Source organism: Oryx dammah, unplaced genomic scaffold, assembly GCF_014754425.2.
Source record: "Oryx dammah isolate SB20612 unplaced genomic scaffold, SCBI_Odam_1.1 HiC_scaffold_26, whole genome shotgun sequence".
NCBI lineage: Eukaryota > Metazoa > Chordata > Mammalia > Artiodactyla > Bovidae > Oryx > Oryx dammah.
In genome coordinates, this window is record NW_024070210.1 from 49,999,359 (window position 1) to 50,023,656 (window position 24,298).

A 24,298-nucleotide genomic window follows, 5' to 3' on the forward strand; every position below is an offset into this window, starting at 1 on the left:
TTCCCAAGACTTTGTGTTTCTTTCCTCATGCGGAGAAACCAAGGCCAGTTCAAGCGTGAGCATGTCACTGTCAGAGTGAATCTGATGACTGAGATGGAACAGCAAAAAGACGCCAGAGGAGAGAGGTGGACAGACAGGCAGAAGCATCCAGATGGACATGGAGAATCTAGGAGGAAATCAGATACTCAGAAATCTAAAGCCACGGCCACAAACTATAGAATCTGTCAGTATCTGTTAGTATGCCCGGCAGTGCACCAGATGACTCATTATGTTGTTCTGTGTTTTCCTTGAAACAAGCTTCTGAAATCGATGGTATTATCCCCATTTTACATTCAGGACCTTAAGTAAGTCACGTGCACAGGGCCACACAGCTAGTAACGCTTTGCAGTTCTTACTCAGGTCTGTGCCCTGGCGAGTCGTCATGGTGACGTCAGCTTGCATGCTTCCTCCTATCAGGAAGGTCTGGTATCAGTCAAGGTAACTTACCTAAGGTGTGTACTGTACCACTGGGTTCCAGAAGAGAACTGACCCCCCCCCCCCCGCCCCGCCTCACCTCTCCCCAGGTACTCTTCTCTTTCCTGGAGTTTTTAGGCCTAAGCAGCTATTGTCGACGTAGAATGGAGTATTATCTTTAAGAAGTTATTCTTATAAGGATACTATAGAACTAAATTTTCTTGTGAGATTTTTTTTTTTTTGGCTGTGCCAGGTCTTAGTTGCAGCACGTGAACTCTTCCTTGTGGCATGAGGGCTCTAGTTCTCTGCGTGCGTGCGTGCTAAGTCGTTTCAGTTGTGTCCGACTCTGTGCGACCCTGTGGACTGTAGCACACCAAGGTCCTCTGTCCATGGGATTCTCCAGGCAAGAATACTGGAGTGGGTTGCCATGCCCTTCTCCAGGGGATCTTCCTGACCTAGGAATCAAACCTGGCCCCTGCACTGGAAACCTTAGCCACTTGGACCCCCAGGAAAGTCCCTCTTGTGTGATTTCTGCTTGACTAGAAATTTTCTTTTCCTTCTCATCTTTAAGCATTCAAAGTGATCTGTCTTTTTGCAACCATAAGTTTATGTAGGAAGTGGTCTCTATTCATTCTTGTGAGATAGTTAAAAACAACAAATATCTTAGTTACTCAAAGGTCTCCACTTATCTGAGGGGACAAGCCTGCCCATCCCCTCTGTATTCCAGAGGGAATAGTCTTAGTCCTCTCCCAGACTGTGGAAGAGCCCCAGAGGCTCAGTTATAGTGTCCATTTTTGTCATAATCAGACAGAACAATGTCAAGCATGAATAATGACCAGGAACCATAATTTGCTATGATGGACACACAGGTCAGACCACATTCCTGAAAGTGATCGCTTCTGCCTGCAGGATGGATCCAGCGCCCAGACACTCAGCATTGAAAGAGTCCCCGGGTCACCTCCTGCCTTCTGGCTGGGAAAAGTGTTAGTTGCGCAGTTGTATCTAACTCTGCAACCCCATGGACTGTAGCTCGCCAGGCTCCTCTGTCCCTGGGATTCTCCAGGCAAGAATATTGGAGTGGGTTACCATTCCCTTCTCCAAGGGATTTCCCCAAACTCAGGGAGTAAAGCCAGGTCTCCTGCATTGCAGGCAGATTCTTGACCATTTGAGCCACCAGGGAAGCCCTCTGGCTGGAAGGAGAAGTCCAAAACCAAAAGTTTTGAAAATGACTTCCCTGGTGGCTCAGATGGTAAAGCGTCTGTCTACAATGTGGGAGACCCGGGTTCAATCCCTGGGTCAGGAAGATCCCCTGGAGAAGGAAATGGCAATACACTCCAGTTCTGTTGCCTGGAAAATCCCATGAACAGAGGAGCTTGGTAGGTTACAGTCCATGGGGTCGCAAAGAGTCAGACACGACTGAGCGACTTCACTTTCACTTTCTAGTTTTCAAGTCACTCAATTCATGTTTCAGGCTGTCGAAGCCATACTGGCAGCCAGACGTGTGACCAGCTGCCTATCCTGGCCTCTGGGGCCAGGGGCTGGTGTGGCAGTCTACCAGCATTAGTTTGGATTTATGGTAGGCTGTGTTTCTGATATTATTTATTCTCTGAGACCCCTTCTATTTTTTAATTAATTACTTTTTTAATTGAAGGATAATAGCTTTACAGAATTTTGTTGTTTTCTGTCAAACCTCAACATGAATCAGCCATAGGTATACATATATCCCTTCCCTTTTGAATTTCCCTCCCATCTCCCTCCCCATCCCACCCCTCTAGGTTGATACAGAGCCCCTGTTTGAATTTCCTTAGCCATATAGCAAATTCCCGTTGGCTGTCTATTTTACATATGGTCATGTAATTTTCTACGTTACTCTTTCCATACATTTCACCCTCTCCTCCCCTCTCCCCAAGTCCGCAAGTCCGTTCCTTATGTCTGAGACCCCTTTTTGACCATGGGATGTTTTTCTTTTGTAGAATCAGTGTCTTGGATGGCCACAAACTCCAAATATTCTGACACAGGCACAGTTCCAACTATTTTCTCCTTCTTCTTGCCTTCGAGCTATACTTATTGAGTATCTATTTATGGTGAGCACTGAGGGTCTAGCAGTGACTACAACAGATAGAGCCACCGTCTCTATAGATAACCTCTGTAGAGGTGATCTCATTGCAAGATCTTATATTCTGAGTTAGGGTTTAGAAAATATGGTCATCTATCACTGAATTTATACCCCTGCTTTCCAATAGCAATAAAACCTCTATAGCAGGAGTTTAGGCTGAGTTACTTTTCTATCGTTTTTCTTTTATAAGGCGCTTGCTGCCAAGTATCTTTAGGGAAAACAGCCATAGCATGAGCCTGTAAGTAAGTTGTAAGTCACGCAAACATTCCAGGGAATAGTTTCATTGAGAGAGTCTCTGTATAGTTTACTGATGATGCCTGTCCTGAATTCTGCTGCTTTGCACAGAGGAACTTGGGATGCTCTTTCAGTTGATTATGTCCTTTTCCCTTCTTTGGCAAAAACTTTTTTGTTCTGTGCCTTTATTAGGGCTTTTGTTTTCAAGGCAATTTCATCTGCTGTTGTTTTATGTCTAGGAAGCTTTTAGTAGGCCTAGTGTACATTTTTTAAAATTTGACTTTTTTAATACCGAGCAGCATTATAAAGAAGTTGAAAAAACTTTTGCTGCTGCTGCTGCTAAGTGACTCTGTGCGACCCCATAGAGGGCAGCCTGCCAGGCTCCCCCGTCCCTGAGATTCTCCAGGCAAGAATACTGGAGTGGGTTGCCATTTCCTTCTCCAATGCATGAAAGTGAAAAGTGAAAGTGAAGTCGCTCAGTCGTGTCCGACTCTTAGCGACCCCATGGACTGCAGCCCACCAGGCTCCTCCATCCATGGGATTTTCCAGGCAAGAGTACTGGAGTGGGTTGCCATTGCCTTCTCCGTGAAAAAGCTTTTAATTATGGAGAATTTCAAACAAACAAAAGGAGACTGAATTGTGTACTGAATATTGGAACCTTCACCCAGCTAACAGCCCTCAAACCATTGTCTGTCTCGCCCTATCTCCACCCCCGTCCACTTCCTCCACCCTGTGTCCCAGATGTCATAAATAGTTTTAGTATATTTCTCTAAAAGATAAAGATTATCTCTTAATATAATCACAATGCTGTTATCATGCCTAAAAATTAATATTTATCTTATGGGGAGATTATTTTAAAGGACATGGGAGGAGAAAAATTTAGCTACAAACACAGTGCCAAACATGTCAACTCTTTTTTTTATCTGGGTTTTCCAGTTTTTGACCAAAAGCATGCTCACGTTTTGTCAAAGTAATGGAAGTCTCAGCTACTTTGCAACTTTTTCTGGATATAGATTTTATGCTTGGGGCAAATATCACCCCCTACCCCGACCCTGTGGCTTCATCTTAGAGGAACAAAGGATGTTCTCTTCAGGGGACCAACTTTACATATTCTGAGTAATTCCCCAGAACCTCTTCCAACTTTTAAAGCTTCTTATTCATTCAGCAAGTATTTATTGAGAATTCATTAAGTGTCCGTCACTGTTAGTTGCTGGGGATTATGGTGAAAAAGAAGACAGATAAGACCCTAGACTTCTTAGAACTTTGATTTGGTAGGGAAACAGGCCTTACACATATCGTGATGCTAACAGTCACTCCATCATGCTTGTGTAAGTGTAGAGACCTGACTGTCTGAAGAGTTGGTGAAGATGACCTTGAGAGAAGAACATTTCAGCCCAGCAGTGGCTCTGCAGTGAGAGGGAATAGCCTGTGTAAATGCCTGAGGCACGAAGGAGGTTGGCTGATAAAGGAAGAGAAAAGAGGCCCTGAGGCTGGAATGAAGTGGGGGACTGGAGGGACATGGATCCTGGGAGGCTGGAGAAGAGCCTCCCATCCTGGGCTCGCCTCCTCCCAGAGGCCCTGAATCTGAGAGCCCCCCTCTTGGCTCTCATAACCCTGAGGTCTGGGGCCACACAAAGCTGTGAGCTCCACTTCCTCTCCTCTAAGCTATCCTGGGGGTTTTGGTGGCTCAGATGGTAGGAATCTGCCTGCAATGCCGGAGAGCCAGCTTTGATCCCTGGATCGGGAAGATCCCTGGAGGAGGAAATGGCTACCCAATCCAGTATTCTTGTCTGGAGAATCCCATTGGCAGAGGAGTCCAATGGGCTACAGACCATGACGTTACAAAGAGTCGGACATGACTGAGTAATTAACACACAAGCTATCCTGAAGGTTTTGTGGTTAAAGAAAGAGCCTAGATTTGGAAACACAAACAGGCACTTGAATACTGCCACCTTGGAAGAAATAGTAATATATACACAGTAGGGTTAATGTGGGGATTAAAGAAAAGGTTGTATAGTAAAATGGCTAGCCAAAAAATATTTTCTTTCTTCGTAAACACCCCTTCCCCCTCCCCATCACAGCCCAGCAGCTCCTCAGGAGTCCTCTCCTTGTGGGGTGGCCCATGCATATGGGCCTGCTCCTGTGTTGGGCCCTTCCCTGTGGGTCTCTCATTTAGATTCTGACTTTGTAATAATTTTTTAGTCGTCGTTTTTTGAAAAAGTATTATTGAAGATGTGGAGTCCAACTTTCTAGATGTTTTACTCACTCAAACACTCAATTTGCAAAGCAAAAAATAGAAATAATATGAAATGTGCTATTTTTTACTTAACAGATCTTTGATATCTTTCCATGTGTATAACTTTCAGATCCACGACCTCTCGGGATGTGTTCCACAGACCATGTTGTCCCTGGCTTATCTGTATATACCTCCATCTGTGGTGGTCCCCATCTCCCCTCATGGGTAGGGAGACAAGTCCTCTTGATCTGGTCACCTGAGCATTTTCCTGTAGGACAGTCCACCTGTGAAAACCTTTGCTTTTCAGAAACAAGTTTTCCCAAAGCCTTAGGCCAGCATCAGCTTGTTTTTCAGGAACTGGGTGGAGCTGGTGACTGAAAGAGCTTGCTTTTGTTTCCTGGTATGTGGGAGTTTCATTAGAGCTTTTCCTCTTCCTGATTATATGTGTAGTAAAGCTGGGATATCTAATCCGAGCTTCTCACTCCACTGAGTGCCATTTAACCCCCGACTCACCTAAACTTAGGTATCAACATTAAGAGTTGCCTCATTGCCTGTGGGGCCCAGGTATGAGGAGTTCTAGTGAAAGCATTTTCCATAAGCAATGCAAGTGTCCCACCTCTCATATTTTATCTCTTAACAAGTTTGTACAGAAGAATGGGAAGCAATGAATGTTTTGTTATTTTTTAAGATTTATTTAAAAATTTTTGGCTGCGCTGAGTCTTCATTGTTGCATGTGGGCTTTTTCTAGTTGCAGCGAGCGAGGGCACCTCTTCATTGCGATGTGTGGGCTTCTCACTGAGATGGCTTCTCTTGTTGGGGAACACAGGTTCTAGCCGTGTGGGCTTTGGTAGTTGCAGCACACGGGCTCCACAGTTGTGAGGCATAGGCTTAGTTACTCCATGGCATTTAGGATCTTCTGGGACCAGGGATCAAACCTGTGTCGCTTGCATTGGCAGACGAATTCTTAATCACTGAGCCACCAGGAAAGCCCTTCTTATTAATTATTTTTCAAAAGGTCACATTGTAAGCAAATGATACATGAAGTTATAAAGAAAAAAAATCAAATTTCATTCTGACCTTCAGCATCCCTGCTCCTCCCCACCATCCCCTCCTTAGAGGTCATTACCAGTACCAGTGAAGTTGTTCAGTCGTGTCCAACTCTTTTCGACCCCATGGATTGTAGCGTACCAGGCTCCTCCATCCATGGAGTTTTCCAGGCAAGAGTACTGGAGTGGGTTGCTATTTCCTTCTCCAGGGGATCTTCTCGACCCAGGGATTGAACCCATGTCTCCCACATTGCAGGCTGACACTTTAATGTCTGAGCCACCAGGGAAGCCCCAGCTTAGAGGTCATTAATGATTAATAATTTGGTAACTTTTACAAGCTTTGATTGAATGGGCCATAAAGGACTTACTATTATAGTTTTATATGTCAATGATGTTTTGCAAGTGCATAGAAAGAATTTATGCAAAGATGGTTTAAAAATTAGTGCAAGAGCAAAGTTACCATTATGAAACTCAGCCTTCTGTCCTGTGACATTGTCAGCCCCAAGGAAGATTAGACATAGGCTGGTTTTTCTCTGTCATCTCAGTCCCTCGTCTTGAGTTGTTCCTGTCCCCTCTCTTCCATGTTGTGATGGCCTACTCTGTCCCTCTACATCCAACAAAGCCTATGGGGAGGTGTCCTTAGTATCAGACAGAACTGGGCTTGAACCTAGGTATGTGGCCATGAACAAGAGATGAGACTTGACCTCTCTGAACTTAAGCTCTCTCTGCTATAAAGTGGAAACGACAGTCATTGTGTTGTGGCGTGGCTGTGAAGATTAAATATGTGAGGGACATGTCTAGCTTATAGAAGGTGCTCAATAAATCTTAGTTTCTCTTGACCGCGTCTCCCCGCTTCCCAGGTGTATTTGCACTTCAGCAATGATGGGAGTTTTAACTGAGAGAGCCAAGGAGCAGAGGATTCTTTTGCAGTGATGTCATGCTGCCTCTGCCTGACTTTTCAGAAGCATTTCATGAATAGTCACAACAGGGGACCCCACCTCCCTTCCTCAAAACTGGCTCCAGGGTCAGCTGTAATGTCAGAGGATAATCTGGCTGCCAGATGGCTGTCAGCATTCTTCCCCCCACATATCTCAACCTCCTGCATTTCAGGCCACACAGTTAGTGATGATGATGAAGTCATACAGAGGAACCAGCATAAAAACAGCTTTACCAAGAATGTGAGATTTCAGACACTCACTCTTGCTATCAGGGATGGCACAAGTCCATTAGGCACCTTTGTCAGAAGGCGCCTGTGTCGAAAAGGCACCTTCTCTGGGAAGATGGGTGCCTGCAGAAGTGCTGCTTGATAAAGGGACAGAGCTTTGGTGGAAATTAGGGCAAGGTGCTGGTCTTCCAGGGGAAAGATAGGCACAGGCCAACTATGACTTGGTGAGTAGAGACCAGGTTGGATTTCTACTGGCAGTGCCACCTCTCCCCCATTGCCAGGCATCTCAGTGCTGGGCACAACCTGCATAACCATGTTCAGTGGGCCCGTGATGACAGCTGCCTCTACAAAGCCTAAAGAGTCACCATTCTCTTCTCTTTTCCTCCTCTCTTTCAGCATCGTGAGCTGAGCAATGGAGAATCGACCAGGAAACTCCCTCAGGGTGTTGTCTATGGTGTGGTGCGAAGATCAGATCAAAACCAGCAGAAAGAAATGGTGGTGTATGGGTGGACCACCAATCAGCTGAAAGAAGAGATGAACTACATCAAAGACGTGAGTAGTTTAAGGATTTTTTTTTACAGTCTTCTTGTAGCATGTAAGAGGGTGGAGTTGGAAGCTCTGATACGAACGTAATAAGTCATTTTGAAATAATTCTAAACGTCATTTTGGATGGAAAAGCCGCTACAGACCTTCATGGTGATGTGAAAAGTGTTATCGCTCAGTTGTGTCCGACTCTTTGCGACCCCATGGATTGTAGCCTTCCAGGCTCTTCTGTTCATGAGATTTCCCAGGCAAGAATACTAGAGTGGGTTGCCGTTTCCTTCTCCAGGGGAACTTCCCGACCAGGGATAAAACCCAGGTCTCCCGCATTGCAGACAGATTCTTTACCGTCTGAGCCACCAGGGAAGCACACGTGTAATTTTGCAGTGAGGTATAGGATGAAGTTCTATATGTTATTAAGAAAGGATACTCAGTAGACCAAATAGCTTTTTTCTTCCATGTATGATAAGGAGGCTCTTAGGTAGTTTTGCGTATTATATTGGACACTCCTAATATAAGAGTTTGGACAGCTGTATGAATTTGGATACTTTTGGCTACAGGTAGCAGAAAAGCCAGCTCTAAAAGGAAATTTTTCTCATGTGGGGATAAGTCTAGGGATAGGTGCACTCCAGGCAGGGCTCTCCAAGCACCAGTTCTACTGAGATTCCCTTGGTCCTTTCCTCCTTCAGCCTTAGGCTCACAGCATCATCTGAAAATATGATGGTGTCCGGAGAAGGAAAAGGAGACAATCATCTCTGGTTACCCTTTAGAGACCCATCATCAGACTTGCCCTCGTGTCTCATTGTCAAGGACCCAGGTCACATGCCCATTCCCAAATCCATCACTGGCAAGGGGAATGGGCCTTGGGAATTGGTTTGATGGTTCAGGCCAATCAGTTGGGTTGAAACTGATGCTGGGAAGTCAACCACAATAGACACTGTCCAACCCAGGCCAATTAATACCATTTCTTTGTAATTAATATTACATTTCTTTTAAAGTGTATGTTCTTTGGAGAACTTTTGAAAAATATAAAGATGTATGAAGAAGAAAACAAAATCACCCATAATTCTACAATTCAACCAGAACAGTTGTTAACATTTTGGAGTATTTCCTTGTAATCTTTTCTTTTTATCTATCATCTATCTATCGTTCCTTCCTTCCCTCCCTCCTTCCCTCCTTCCTTCCTTCTATCCATCCATCATCTCCATTCCTTCTTGGTCTACCCAGTGTCTCCCTAGATTGAACAGTGCCTTTGTTGTCAAACCAGAATGATTAGGTAGAGAGGATATGAGCTGTCCCAGACATTGGCCTGTGGACTAAAAAGTGCTCGTGAGAAGCAGGGGCAGCATGAGCAATGAAGTCCCCATGGATCTTGGTTCAAGGTCCAGCTGTTTGACCCAGCCAAACTTTTGCCCTATCTGAGCTTCAGTTTTCTCATTTACAGATCATGGGGGCTGAGGAGGGATCGTTAAGGTCAAAACTAGCTCTGTTTTATTTGGCTGTGTTTGCCAGTAGGACACAAACACGTGTGGTCAGCTTTTGTTTTGAGTTTTTGAGAAGAACATCTCTTATCAAATATCAAAAAATAATAAATGTACCTTTCTTAATTGTCTTGAAAGATTTGGATAGTTGTACAATTTTAAGGAATAAAAAAGATAATAAATTCTTAACAGAGAAAATGAAGAAAAGCCAGACGAGCCATGCTCATACACAAGTGGGTAGAGCCTGTCTGACAACTGTCAACCTCAGAGCCCCAGTCATCCAAACCCTGAAGATCATTTTTCACCATTCAGAGTAGCCCATTCCTATGTTTCTATGTAGGGACAGCTTGTACCTTTTTGGTTGCTCCTATTTTTCTCATGCAAATGCTTATGCCTTTCTCACTGAGATGTCCCAAATAACATGGCACCACTTCAGAGGTAAACCTGCTAAGCAGATTGGTGAGTTGCAGATTGTCCAAGACAAAATCATAGGTTCAGGCTGTCAGATGTCCAAATCACATGAGAATTTCTGACCTGAATTGCCAGCCTCCACTATGATCTACAATTTAAAATTAATTTTTTGGTCCCACTTTCTGTGGCTGGCTTCAGATCCATCCCAGGCTACTCATTCCTGAGTGTGTTTATAGGTTTGTGTGCCTTCCCTCACTTGTGGGTGGACTCTGGCAGTATTTGCCAGTGGGAGTCACATCCAACTCCACCCACTCCCCAACAGTGAGTAGGATGAGAACCAACTCAGGGTCACAGATGAAAGCCGTTCTGTCTGCCCAGAATGAAAAGGTTGTTGCTTTTGGCCTCATTTCCCCCAAAATGTTTGTATTCAATGGTGAGAAAGTAGACTCTATCATTACAGTTCATTTGGGAAGGGCAAGGTGTTGTGACTTGCCTTCTCCTGCCCTGAAATCTCTACCAGTATCCAGTCATTCCTAATAAACATACAGTTTAAAGCAATGTGCTAGTTGTATAAATACAGTTTCAAAATTAAGTCCCCATATGCTGTGGCCTCCTTAACCCCTCATTCTAACCAAACTGCTGCTTTTGAGCCTTTCCTGTGATAGAAGTTCCAGAGCCTTCTGGAGAGGGCTCCTTTGAGGCTGCTTTTTTGTATGAGAATCCCTGAGTTCTTCATTCAACCGAGGGAGCACCAGAAGAAGAGTGAAGATAGAGACTATTTGTTAGGTTTTTTCGTTTTTATTGAGAATGTATTTAAGGCCCCATTACTTCTCTGGAAGTGGTATTATAGAGAAATTTAAACAGAGTTTGTGTAAAGAGGAGTTTGGGGGAATCACCATGACTTTTCTTATATTTAGTGCCTTCTGTAGTGTTGGTGATTATTGAGGAACTGACTTTCACATTTATGGGCTCTCTAAGTTCATGCTTTCCTTCCTTACCTCCCAAACACTTATTTGTTCTCTGGCAGTCAGGACAGCGATGGGGAAATTAGAGGTGCCCTTGTTTTGTTTTTTGTTTTGGTCTGCCTAGTCACATGTTTTGGCTTTCCTGGTGGCTCAGTAGTAAAGAATCCACCTGCTGATGCAGGAGACATGGATTTGATCCCTGGGTTGGGAAGAGTCTCTGGAGAAGGGAATGGCCACCCACTCTAGTATTCTTGCATGGAGAATCCCATGGACAGAGGAGCCTGGCCGGCTACAGCCTATGGGGTTTGCAAAAGGGTTGGACATGACAGAGTGACAGAGCAACAACAACAACAATAGTCGTGCATTTACGAAGCTGACCAGTTAAACAGTTCCTACTTGTCAAAATATGTGATAGGAAAAGGGGGAAAATCCGGCCTGAATATGATTTTTAGGGTGGTAGGTAAATTTCGATAAACCACTTTTTCTTCAGAGCATGTTATCTGATAATTAATATTTATTAATAATTATATATAATCCACAATGTGTATTTATTATTATCACTATTATTTGGATAATTCCCTTGTGATACTCTTTCTTAATATCCCAAATTGTCCTGTTCCTAAGATTATTTTTTTGTGAGGCCCTTCTCTTATTAGGGTTTCTTAAATGTTTTGGAAATCTCACATGAAAATATTGTAGCTTGATCTCTAACCAGCATTTTTGTGGGCTGCAGGTGAGAGCCACTTTGGAAAAAGTAAGAAAGAGAATGTATGGAGACTATGATGAAATGAGACAGAAGATTCGACAGCTCACCCAGGAACTGTCAGTAAGTAGCATCATGTGAAGGGGTGCTAGGGCTTAGAACTCCCTCTCAGTTGCTAGTGCCTGGAGATACTTGAGTTTACCATGTTCCTTGTGAGTGGAATCATAGGAACATTATTGCACTGGGTCTTTGGTGCAGCTCATGGGCTCTCCAGTTGTGGCATATGCTTAATTGCTCCATAGCACGTGGAATCTTAGTTTCCTGACCAAGGATTGAACCCACCTCCCCTGCACTGGAAGGCAGATTCCTAATGCCTGGACCACGAAGGAAGTCCCTGGAATCATATTTTACATGAATTGAGGGAATATTATCACAGAATGAAGTTTATTATTTGAAGGAAAATTTATGTGGCAAGAACAATTTTCACTTTCAAAGCATTCCCTCCAAAGTCAAGAACAAGATGAGGAAGCCAGCTCTATTATTATTAAATGACATTGTACTGGAGAGATTAGCCATGGAATTTAGCAAGAGAAATAGATTTAGAGGTATAAAAACTGGACGGGTAGATGAAAAACTAGCACAGTTTACAAACTGTATGACTACATACCCAGAAAACTCCAGGGAACCAATGAAAAAACTGCTATAAACAGAAGAATTCTGTAAAGTAGCAAGGTAAAATATTAATGGACATAGACAAATAGATTGTAATATGCAAAAAACCAGTTAGAGAAAATAAAAGCAACAAAAAACTATCAGATATCTGAAAATAAATTTTAATGAGTAGAAAGACATATATGTCATATACTTGGAAAGGAAGATTCAACATCATAAGACATTAATACCATTCATGTTGATATGTAAATTTAATATTACCCAGTAAAAGTATTAAAGGATTTTTATGTTGTTCTTTTACAACTGAACTAGGTGGTTCCATGGTGTACAGAAAATAAATATGAAGAGTTAAAATTCTGGGGAGATAAAAAGGCAATGAAGGAGACTAGGCCTCTTAATATTGAGAAATATTGAGAAAGAAATTGAGAAAGCCTCAGAGATGAAAACAGTATAGTATTGGCACATAAATAAATAGACATTCATGAAAAAGAGCCCAGAAATGTAACCCAATCTATGATAAATGTGGCACGTTAAATGAAGGGAGAAAAATAGACCAGTCAGTATACGCTGTTGGGACAGACTTATATCTGGACAAATTCTGGGTAGATTTTGTTAAACTTAGTGCCAGAAGGAAATATATGTGAATTGTTTTACACTCTTGGAGAGGGGAAGGTATTATCTTATGAAGAGATGCAATTCCAAAATCACTAAAGGAAGAGTTAATGACACTGATAATTTTGACTACATTAAAATGAAGACTAGTGCTGGCAAAAATACCAAAGTCAAATGACAACCTGGGAAAAATTATTTGCCTTCGTACTATAGGTAGTAAGTAGGCTTGGAGAATGAAATGGCAGCCCACTCCAGTGTTCTTGCCTGAGGAATCTCATGGACTGAGGAGCCTTGCGAGCTGCAGTCCATGGGGTCACAAGGAGTCAGACACGACTGAGTGACTAGTAAGCTAATATCCTGGATACTTAAAAAGTGCCCATGAATCTTTTGATTTCTTTTTAGAAAAAGGCCACACCTCATAAAAATAGGCAAAATATTGTGACAGATAATTTATAGTGAAGGACAGATGAAGAGATCTTAAATTCCTCATTCTCAATAAGAGAAACTCAGATTAAAATGGTCCTGTGATATAATTTTTATCTAGCAGACTGGCAAAACTGCAAAAGTGGAACAAGATGCTGTATTAGCTGTGCTATAGAGGATCAGGCAGATTGCTGCTTGGAATGTAGTTTGTATTACTTTTAGGGAAAGCAATTTGGAATATCCGCCCAAATTACAAATGCCTACATCCTTTGACTCAGCAATTCTTTTCCTAAGAATTTATAGAAAAACTCTCACATATGTGAAATGATGTATGCATAAACTTAGTTGTTAAACATTGTTTATAATAGTAAAAAGATTGGAAACCTTACAAGTCCATTAAGAAAGAGAAAATTTTAAAAATATATATTACATCTCTACAATCACAGAGTTGTAAAAAAGTAAAAATGAATAAGTTCTTCAAAAAGATACAGAAAAATTTCAAAGATACAGAGTAAGTGGTGAAAAAGCAAGACACAGGAAAATGTCATGTGTAGTATACTACCGTTTATGTAAACTAAGAGGAGAAAGTAAATATATCTAGATTGTTTTGTGTGTGTACAAAAAATTACTGGGAGGATCATCAAGAAAGTAATTAACAGTGGTTCCTACTTGAGGTGTAGAGTGGACATGGTGGTAACTGAGCAGATGGAACAGGAGTGAAAAAATATTTCGTTTAGTGTCTAATATTTAGAAATATTTAGTGCCTTTTCTACTTTTAAAATGTTTTGAACTCTAGGAATATATTGCCTACTCAAAATTAAAGAAAAAATAAGCTTCCTCTGGTTTAACCTGGCTTTATGGGAACAACATTTAAAAGAATATTTGTGGTTAATAACCTTGAAGGAAAAGTCTATTCTGTATGACATACTTCCCATAAAAGTTAACATCTGCAGTAAAGGAGCACAGTTGCCACAGTCATGTATTAGAGTCTTGTTTATGCCTGGGCTGTGAAATTATCTGCTTAAGTAAGACCTACTGCCTTGATTATATGGTGTGGGAGTATACAGGCATATCCAGCTTGTCATTCTCATTGACATGTAGGAAGAGATTTGTGAAATTGTCACCTGCCAATGGAAATTCCCTCTGCCATCCACTGACACTGACTGTGATTAAAGCCAGAGGACTGGATTTGCATGCATAAGCAGGTCTCTGCCCCTTGCTTTCCATTGCCACCTCCTGCACACCCTCGTTTTCTCATCTAGACTGTCACAGGAGCTCCATCTCCATCTGCAGTCTCCTCCTCCTCTGGGTCACACCACAGACTGTAGCCAGGTCCAGATGCTAACGTGGGACTTTACTGGGGGTCCAGTAGTTAAGACTTCACCTTCCAATGCAGGTGATGTGGGTTCGATCCCTGGTGGGGAGCTATGTTCCCACATGCCTCATAGGCCAAAGGTCAAAGCATAAAACAAAGCAATATTGTAACAAATTCAATAAAGACTTAAAAATGATCCACATCAAAAAAAATCTTAAAAAAAAAAAGATGCTAACTTATTGGCTGTTTGAATGTGCCCTGAGCAGGAACACACCTCCTGCCCCTGGCCTGCTATTTCTTTCCTCTCCCAAGGGTACAAGTCTCATGCCTGGCTGCTTCCTGTGGCTCCCACAGGCCTCACAGGATCAACCCTTGAGCCCCCCAGAACCTTACCTCTGGTTCTGTTGCCTCCTGGCCTTTCTATATGCCCAGCCCTTCTTTAAGGTCTAGCTTAAGACTGGGCTCTGATGAAGCTCTCTGAAACACGTTAAATATACATCCAACAAAGACAACACAACAGCAGCAGCAGCCACAAAACAACTCCTGGGAACTGGGTGAGCCCAAAGCATATTCCTTCTATGGTGAGTAGGCAAAAGCAAGACTGTACAGAGTCGTATCCAGCTAGATTCTAGTCGTAAAGGTAGCTATACATTTGCGTTCAAACCTCTTAACTGCTCTCCTTCCCTTTCCTCCCTATAAAAAGGCATGTTCTGGGGGCTGCATAGTGTTGTGAGAAGTAAGTGAGGCCCTGTTGGGGAAGGAGTGAATATCATCCAAAGGAAAAGTTGTCTTGCCTTTCTGCTCTCTGGGTCATGCAGATGTTGACTTTTTAATGTAAAGCTGTACTTGAAGTATCATTGACCCTGAGGTGTCTGCTCTCAGGAGAAAGTTGTGACCTAGCTGAAGATTTTTGTGAGCATGTATGGTTTGGTTGTGTGTAACTGTTTCTTCAATCTGTCCAGGTTTCACAGGCAAAGCAGGACTACCTGGAGAATCACATCCAAACCCAGTCGTCAGCCCTGGACAGTTTTAATGCCATGAGCGCGGCATTGGCATCAGACTCCATCAGCTTGCAGGTACGCTTCTGCTCCCCATTGGCTGGGTTATCCTCTGTTCCAGTGCATATGAGCTTAGCCAAGGGTGGGCCCTGTGTCTTTGTATTAGAGTAAGTCACAGAATGTTCTCGGCTCATTATTCAGAATACACTCAGTCACAGTAAAGGCTGAGCCAGGGAGACGGTTAAGGAAGGAAGCTGATGGAAATGCTTCCAAGCTGAGACTCCCAACCTTGCAGTTGCAGTTGTTTTTGCCCTTATTAAAATGGGGGTTTAGATCCTGAGTTCAGCGCTAGTGATGTCACTTGTCCCACTAGACACCTGAGTGGTCCTAAGCATCAGTGCCTGAAACAACATATCACCTGCTCCCTCATGCCACAGTGTTAGGAGAAGTCTCACCAGTCACAGGAAAGATGGCCTTAACCCAAGGCAATCCTCATTTATTCATGACGAGTAACTCCCAAAGGCTTTTAGGCATGTTTTCCTAATGTGGAAATTATTTTGCATTAAAAGAAAAAGTCATGTGCCTTCCAGAGAACACCTGGTAGTGCCAGACAGGGATGCCAAAAAGAGCCAGGCTCCTACACGTGTGCAGATGTGTGGTCAACCCACACCAAGGGGATTCTTCTCGTTATTACTTTGATTTGTTTGGAGTTAATCCCTCACATGCTGCCTATTGTTACTCTTTCAGCTGAGCCCCCCATGTAATATGCAAATAAATTTGAAAATGTTTACAGCCAAGCATTAGATTCAACTTTATATTCAACAGGCTCCTCGGGCTTTAATTTCCAAACATGCAAATAATAGATTCTGTCCCCTTCCAACTTTATTTGGCTCTTATCTCTTTACCTTCCTCTTCAAAGTTCACACAAGCTATTTCATATCCTTTCTGGTTCTCTATAAATAATTTGCTAGATAAGCAAACAAATTTTATGTTGGGATGATCCACTTCCCCTAGGATCCAGTACTTTTTGCTGACAGCTGATTGGGTGGTAGTGCCAGCATCAAAGCTAGGATATAGTCCCACAGTGGGGGCAGGCCTTGTGTTTGGGTTTGTCTGGAAGCCCATTTCTGGTGGGGCTCTGAGTCCCACCCTTTTCCTGGCTCTCCTTAGAGCATGCCAGCTTTCCCCTGGCCTCAGGCCAGGCCCTGCTTTGGGTCTGGTTTATTCAGTAGCCTTTGTTTTCCTTTCCTCCTACCATCAAGGGGGCTTGTCCAGGCTCCCTTTCCTTCCCTCTTGGACATGTTCTTACCCTGGCCAACCAGGAAAGGCTGTATCTTACCTGACTTCACATCTGGTTGGTATCTGTGTTTTTTTCTTCCCCGTCATACTTCTGATTTGCCTGGAAAACAACAACAACAACAACATACAACCTGAAAGTTGAGAGTTCTGTTTTATTCGGGGACCTCCCTGAGGACTATAGCCCAGGATTCAGTCTCTCAGAGAGTTCTGAGGAACTGTTCCAAAGAAGTCAGGGAGGACCAGGATATACAGGAGTTTTGGCTGAAAAAAAAAATGTAGTCAAACATCAGAAGGTTGCTGTTAATCACAAAAGAGAGACATCTTCAGTTAATGTTTTTAATGCTTTTCTGTGTATGATAAGATGCAAGAGTCTGGGCTCGTGGACATTATCTCTTTGGTATGCGTCTTAACTCTCTAGGCCTGGTATCCGGCTTTTTCCCCATCCTGAATTCCCCTCAGGGCACACTGTCAGGTGGGCCGCCCTGGCTGATGGCCTGATGGCCAGCAGCATTCATTGTTCCCTGGAATGGCAGGCAGGCAGGCAACATCTTTGTCCCCATCACTGACACTCCAGGCATTCACTTCAGAGGTCAGCTGTTTGTTAGAACAGGGTCCACCCTAAGCCAGGGACCCTGCCTGATTCCTCATCACAGTCTAGTCTCTTATTCCAGGGCAGTCAGGGGGGCCTTTTAATCTTAGGGAAAGATTAAAAATTGCTTGAGTGAAAAAAAGAAGTGGGTGGAGGCAGGGGAAGGGGAGGAGTGAAGGAAAGAAAGATACTGTCTTATGGCCAGGAAACTCACATGAGTCTGAAGATATTAACTTCTCATTTCTTCCATTGTCTGCTGCTGCTGCTGCTAAGTCGCTTCAGTCGTGTCCGACCCTGTGCGACCCCACAGACGGCAGCCCACCAGGCTCCCCCGTCCCTGGGATTCTCCAGGCAAGAACACTGGAGTAGGTTGCCATTTCCTTCTCCATTGTCTAGTCTACCCCATTTTCATTATTAATGACCATAAGACCAGGTCTTCAGTTCGACTTTATAGAATGTCAAAGCTGGAAAGAACCATTGAGATGATCTCCAACCCCCTTGTTTGATGGATAAACAAACTGAGACCAACAGAAATGGCTTGAACAAAGTGTTGCTCCAGTCCTGGTCTCTTGGCATCTGATACAGGTTCTGAGCACAGGACTGATCTCTGTAAATCCAGTGGGACTTGGAGAGGGGATGCTTGGCCAGGTGGTTTTTCAAGCTCCTTGCATCTCCAGTGTTCTGTGATTCCAGCCTCCAAATGGCTTCTGTATTTTCTTTCATACCTATATACCACCATTAAAAATCCTTTTTTACTGACTTAAATAGGTTTAGGAATGAGGCTTATTATCCAAGGTGGAGGCTCAGGAGTGGAGGAGCTTCAGAGACTGGCCAGCTACAAAGAGGACACAGGTGTTAGGAAGTGAGTCCAACACCAACATCTTATATTAGAAGAATTTCCAGCTCTTCTATATGAGTTGTAGGTAACTTCAGGAGGCGGTAGGAGGTGGTAGAAATTGCCTTGTGTCTAGTGCTGGGAATTCTGGGGTTGTGGAAGACATTCCTCTGTAATGAGAGGTAGGCATGAAATAGCAACAGTGTTAATTTAAGCATTCCTGCTTCAATGGGCGGTCTGGATTAATGAGCATCAGGCATCTGACACTTGTCAGGCAATTGTTGTAGACTCTGCTGCCCGTCCCCCCTTCATCACCACCCTTCTCTGCCTGAGGGAGGAACGTGACGAGCGTGTAGCATCACAGTAGCCTCAGCCATGTTGTTGCTGTTCTGGCAGCTCGTCTAAAGGTACTGAAGAAACAGCCTGTTTAAGGAAAAAGGGGGAATACCTCCTTTTTATAAAATACCTATTTTGTTTTCTGACTTAGGAATTTGGAAAATGCAGAAGATTTTAACAGAGAAGAAAGTTAGTACTACCCATACTCCTGTCCCTAGTGAAAGCAGTTCTTTGAATTTGGGTAACTCTCCTAGTCTTCCCCTCTCTCCCCGGTGGCTCAGCAGCAGAGAATCTGCCTGCCAATACAGGAGACATGGGTTCAGTCCCTGGGTTGGGAAGATCCCCTGGAGAAGGAAATGGCCCCCCACTCCAGTATTCTTGCCTGAAGAATCCCATGGACAGAAGAGTCTGGTGGGCTACAGTCCATGGGGTTCCAAGAGTTGGACACAACTTAGTGACGAAACAAGAGCAAGAACGACAACCTCCTAGCCTTTTTTTTTTTTCCCCCTGGGCATTTGAACAGATGCTTATGAATTTTTTTTTTCAAAGTGGGGTTCTTCTGTACTTACTGTTTTCAAACCCAATTTCTTTACATGTGAAATTATGTCTCATTAACGTTTTTCCTTGGAAAGGGGTTTGATCCATTTCCATCCATCCTAGGCAGTGGCACGTGGTGTTGGCAGCAGTGATGGGGAATTATGGGGAAGCTGGCTGGCCTCAGTACAGGGCAGCAGACCTCCTGGCCACCAGGGGGCCCTCAGGTGCTCTAATACCAGGGGCCCAGGCTTGTAGCTCCTGTGGCTGATGTCTCCCTCAACGGTTAATGACAAAGGGATGTCCTGGTGTGGTCTGGCCCGTTTTCTCACACCGCTAGATCTGGTTTTTATTTTCATCCCATCAGAAAACCCTCGTGGATGTTACTTTGGAGAACAGCAACATCAAGGATCAGATCAGAAATCTGCAGCAGACGTACACAGCCTCCATGGACAAGCTGCGGGAGAAGCAGAGGCAGTTAGATGCAGCTCAGGTTGAAAACAAGCTGCTGAAAATGAAGGTAGATACAGGAGCATGGATCTCCTGCTCACCGTTCCCTCCTCTTCTTTCCTCCTCCTCCTCTCTCTCCTTCCATCATCAGCTCTCCCATTCTGATTTCTCCATTCTCTTCTCTGTTGGGTTTCGGCGCCCTTCTGTGGCCAGCCCTGCAGGATCTGACCTGATGGCACTGAGAGGGTTTCTGTGTTCAGAGCTGTCAGTGCAGATTGGGGGCACCCCATACACACCCCACTGGGCTCTCCTGCCTCGATCCCAGCAGCCTCAGCTGCTGAGACCTCATCATGGCACTGCCCTTATGTACTGAGGGGGCCCTTGGATGCCTGCAAGTTTGGGGCTTGAGAAGCTTCAGTGTGTGGACTTCCCCAGTGGTCCAGTGGTTAAAAATCTACCTGCCAAATGCATGGGACACGGGTTTGATCCCTGGTCTGGCAAGATCCCACATGCCACGAGGCAACTAAGCCTATGCACCGCAACTACTGAGTCCTCTCTCTAGAGCCCGTGCTGCACAACAAGAGAATCCACTGCAGCAAAAAGCCTGAGCACCAAAACAAAGAGTAGCTCCCGCTCACTGTAATTAGAGAAAACCCACATGCAACAACGAAGACATAGCACAATCCCAAAATCAATTATTTAAAAAAGAAACTTGACTGTTTAGCTTCTCTTTTAGATCCCAAGACCTTTTTGTCTGGTTTGAAAATGAAGAGCTGAGGGGCCCCCTGGAAGAAAATGAATGGGTGATCAAGGACTCTGGGCAGTGTCCCCCCTGCCCCCAGGCCTGGCTTATTCTGCAGCTCATCCTCTAAGGCCCTGCATGTCTCAGTGCTCCTTCCATATGTGAAGCATGGAGCCCTCACTCATCCGTGGGTCTGCTCCTGGCTCTGGTGAGAGTTCCTACCCAGTGCCAGGCGCAGAGCCACAAACAGCTCCCAGAAGTCACTCAACAAATTATTTCCTGAATGAATTTGTTTTCATTTGAACCTGTGCTTCTCAGATTGTGTTCAGCACAGCCTAGACTGTTCTAGAGGAGAGTGCCTTGTGGGTTGTGTTCAGATCACTTCAGTCCCTCAGTCGTGTCTGACTCTTTGCTACCCCATGAACTGCAGCACGCCAGACCTCCCTGTCCATCACCAACTCCCGGAGTTTACCCAAACTCATGTCCATTGAGTTGGTGATGCCATCTAACCATCTCATCCTCTGTTGTCCCCTTCTCCTCCTGCCCTCAATCTTTCCCAGCATCGGGGTCTTTTCAAATGAGTCAGCTCTTCGCATCAGGTGGCCAAAGTATTGGAGTTTCAGCTTCAACATCAGTCCTTCCAATGAACACCCAGGACTGATTTCCTTTAGGATGGACTGGTTGGATCTCCTTGCAGTCCAAGGGACTCTTCAAGAGTCTTCTTCAACACCACAGTTCAAAAGCATCAATTCTTCGGTGCTCAGCTTTCTTTATAGTCCAACTCTCACATCCATACATGACTACTGGAAAAACCATGGCCTTGATTAGATGGACCTTTGTTGACAAAGTAATGTCTCTGCTTTTTAATAGGCTGTCAAGGTTGGTCATAACTTTCCTTCCAAGGAGTAAGCGTCTTTTAATTTCATGGCTGCAATCACCATCTGCAGTGATTTTGGAGCCCCACAAAATAAAGTCAGCCACTGTTTCCCCACCTTTTTGACACGAAGTGATGGGACCGGATGCCATGATCTTCGTTTTCTGAATGTTGAGCTTTAAACCAACTTTTTCACTCTCCTGTTTCACTTTCATCAAGCGGCTCTTTAGTTCTTCACTTTCTGCCATAAGGGTGGTGTCATCTGCATATCTGAGGTTATTGATATTTCTCCCGGCAATCTTGATTCCAGCTTGTGCTTCTTCTAGCCCAGCGTTTCTCATGATGTACTCTGCATATAAGTTAAATAAGCAGGGTGACAATATACAGCCTTGATATACAGTATATATACAGTATACAGTATATACAGACAATATACAGTACACAACAATATACAGGCTGTGTACTCACATGATTTATTGCACGAATGAGTATGTTTCGGAGTGAAAGGAAGTGCTGTTAATAATTAGGGGAATAGCCTGGGCTACATGGTCATCTCCATAAGGTCTACCCCCGGGGCAGCTGATGGGGAGGACAGGCTGCTGTCCCACACTGCGTGGTCTCCACGATAGCTGCCCATGGGCCCTACCATCACCACCCACTTGGCCAAACACAACCATCTGGGGGAGAGGAAGGAGCCAGGGAACTACATAGTCAGCTCCTCCCTGCTTTCACTTCAGACAGGGCTGTTCTTCTATTTATGCTTTCATGTATTGTATTTCTGCACAAGAGTTACTTCGAAAAAAAGGGGTTTGTTGCTGAAACATTCTGAAGTGACTGTTAGGAGTTTCTTCCCCAGGGCAGGCTCTTTATGTGGTCATTCATCTCACAAATATGTATTCAGTGTCTGCTCTCTGCAGCCATGCTTTGCACCCATCTGTTCCAGTGCTGTGGCGTCAGGGAGACCAAGCCTCTAATCCAGCCTGCAATTGTGTTTTGGAGGCTAATGCTTTTCCTCAAAATAGCAATTTAAGAAGTGACAGTATTTCACGTAACCTGGATGCAGTGTCAGCAGGACATGAGGGACAGAGCTTGTTCTCAAAGTGGAGATGAAGCACAGGACACACTGGGTCTCTCTCAGTTCATGATAATCTCTGTTCAGGATTTCCCATGTTGTGGCTTCTTGGTAGCAAAACTTGCCTAGTGATGAGAAAGGAGATGTAGAGGACATCGGGGGAGACTTTGGTCCAGTCTTTGAAATAAACATCATGTAACCTCTTAAGGTTGTAGTATACCTTGCTTTTATAGAGATTATCTACCCAGCTAACTCAGCTCTCTTGAATTAGCAATCAGCTGGAGGGAAGAGACACAAACACACTTTCAGAGGCATAAAATTAATGGCTTGAGCTTTACAGGCGAGGGCAGGGCCTAGGCAGAAAGGAAGCAGCAGCCACCCCAAACATATGCCTGTCTGCCCACTTTACTTTTTCTCATCTCCTAAGCTGGGTCTGTGCAAGCCCCGAGGAGCCCCCAGATTAGGTTCAGCAAACCACATGGGAACATTTCCAACTGCAACAGTTGGGAAAGCACAAAAGTATGGAAAGGATGAGTCCAGATTTCTTACATGAGCTAAAGTCTTCTCTAGGGAGTGATTGGTGAGTTCAGCTAATAAGATGGTTTCAATTCCATGTGGCACCTTCTCTTCAAAGGCTTTCCTGATCTTCTGACTTAATTTTTTTTTTTAGTGTATGCACCTGGGGGGAAAATGTCAAACAAATATGAAAGGTAATGTAGAGGTAGGCATACACCATTTTACATTCCTACCACCATACCATGTAGGAGAATTCCAGTTTCTTCCCATTCTTGCCAACACTGGTTACTCTCTTACTGATTATGGCCATCCTTGTGCGTGTGAAGTGGAAGTTAATTGTAGTTTTGCATCCTTGATAACCAGTGATGAACATTGTTTCATGCATTTGTTGGTCATTTGTATATTTTTTCTGGAGTGTCTGTCAGATCCCTTGCCCATTTTAAAATTGGGTTATTTATATTTTATTGTTGAGTTGTAAAAATTCTTTATATATTCTGGTTACAAACTATTAGATGTATAATTGGAAAGAATTTCCCCCCACTCTCTATGTTGTCTTTTCAATTTCTTGGTGCTATCCTTTAAAGCACAGCAGGTTTTAATATTGAAGATCGATGAAGTCAAATTTGTGTATCTTTTTTTGTCAATTGTGCTTTTGGAGTCATATCTGAGAAGCCATTGCTTAATCAAAGGTCACAAATTTTCTTTCTAAGAGTTTCGTAGTTTTGGCTTTAAGATTTTAAGTTTTTCATCCATTTTGAGTTCATTTTTATATATGGTGTTTTATGGACCCAACTTCATTCTTTTATTTGTGACAAATCCGATTGTCCCTGCACTATTTTTTGAAAAGACTCTACTTTTCACAGTGAATGATCTTGGTAATTGTTTAAAATTGTTAATTATTAATTTCATTGTTTAAACAATTAAACAAGATAATTATTTAAAATTTAATTTTTATATCAGGTAAATTATTGGTTTCAAAGTCAGCTCTATGAAACAAGTGTAAGAAATAGAAGCTCTGTATCTGCCCTTTCCTCTCTTATTCCCTCTTTCTTCATGTAGCAAACCTTTTTATTTTTTAATTTTATAGTTTATCCTGCTCTGACCCAATTCTGATAATGTAGTGGTCTTATTTTCATCCTACAACAGAGTGAATTTGTTTTCATTTGAATCTGTGCTTTTCAGATTGTGTTCAGCACAGCCTTAGGCTGTTCTAGAGGAGATGCCTTGTGGGAGAATACCCTCATGATTTATAACTCAAATTGCTTAGATTCTTGAGTACTCAAGACTTTCAAAAAGCATGTCTTTCTGAGGCCAGTTAGAATGAGGATATATCACCTAGCATAGTGAAGGGACAGGGAAGCCTGGCGTGCTACAGTCCATGGGGTTGCAAGAGTCAGACACAACTTAGCAACTGAACAACAATATTACCTAGAGAAAAAGGGTTGTTAAAACTGATAGAATAAAGTATGATAAAATTTCAGGAGCAAAATAACATTACACAGGAAAAGACACTGAAGAAAGGGGTTAATAAGACGGTGCAGGGTCTTCCCTGGTGGTTAAGAATCCACCTTGCAATGTAGGGAACATGGGTTTGATCCCTGGTCGGGGAACTAAGATCTCACATGCTGTGTGGCAACTAAGCCTGCCCGCTGCAATTACTGAGTCTGTGTGCCACAACTGG

General features: G+C 43.5%; 1 protein-coding gene across 4 annotated transcripts in view; it reads left to right on the forward strand.

Moving 5' to 3' along the window:
- The window catches only part of LOC120853037 (myocardial zonula adherens protein), a 116,657-nt gene that overhangs the window by 22,082 nt on the left and 70,277 nt on the right, over nucleotides 1-24,298 (forward strand). For 3 of the 4 annotated variants that reach the window (XM_040226613.1, XM_040226614.1, XM_040226615.1), the window contains exons 3-6: nucleotides 7,647-7,802; nucleotides 11,381-11,473; nucleotides 15,335-15,448; nucleotides 19,331-19,483. In XM_040226613.1, the coding sequence (XP_040082547.1) occupies nucleotides 7,647-7,802; nucleotides 11,381-11,473; nucleotides 15,335-15,448; nucleotides 19,331-19,483 (516 nt within the window). Of the gene's footprint in view, nucleotides 1-7,294; nucleotides 7,475-7,646; nucleotides 7,803-11,380; nucleotides 11,474-15,334; nucleotides 15,449-19,330; nucleotides 19,484-24,298 lie in introns of those variants that run through there. The other variant, XM_040226616.1, reaches the window with a different exon arrangement.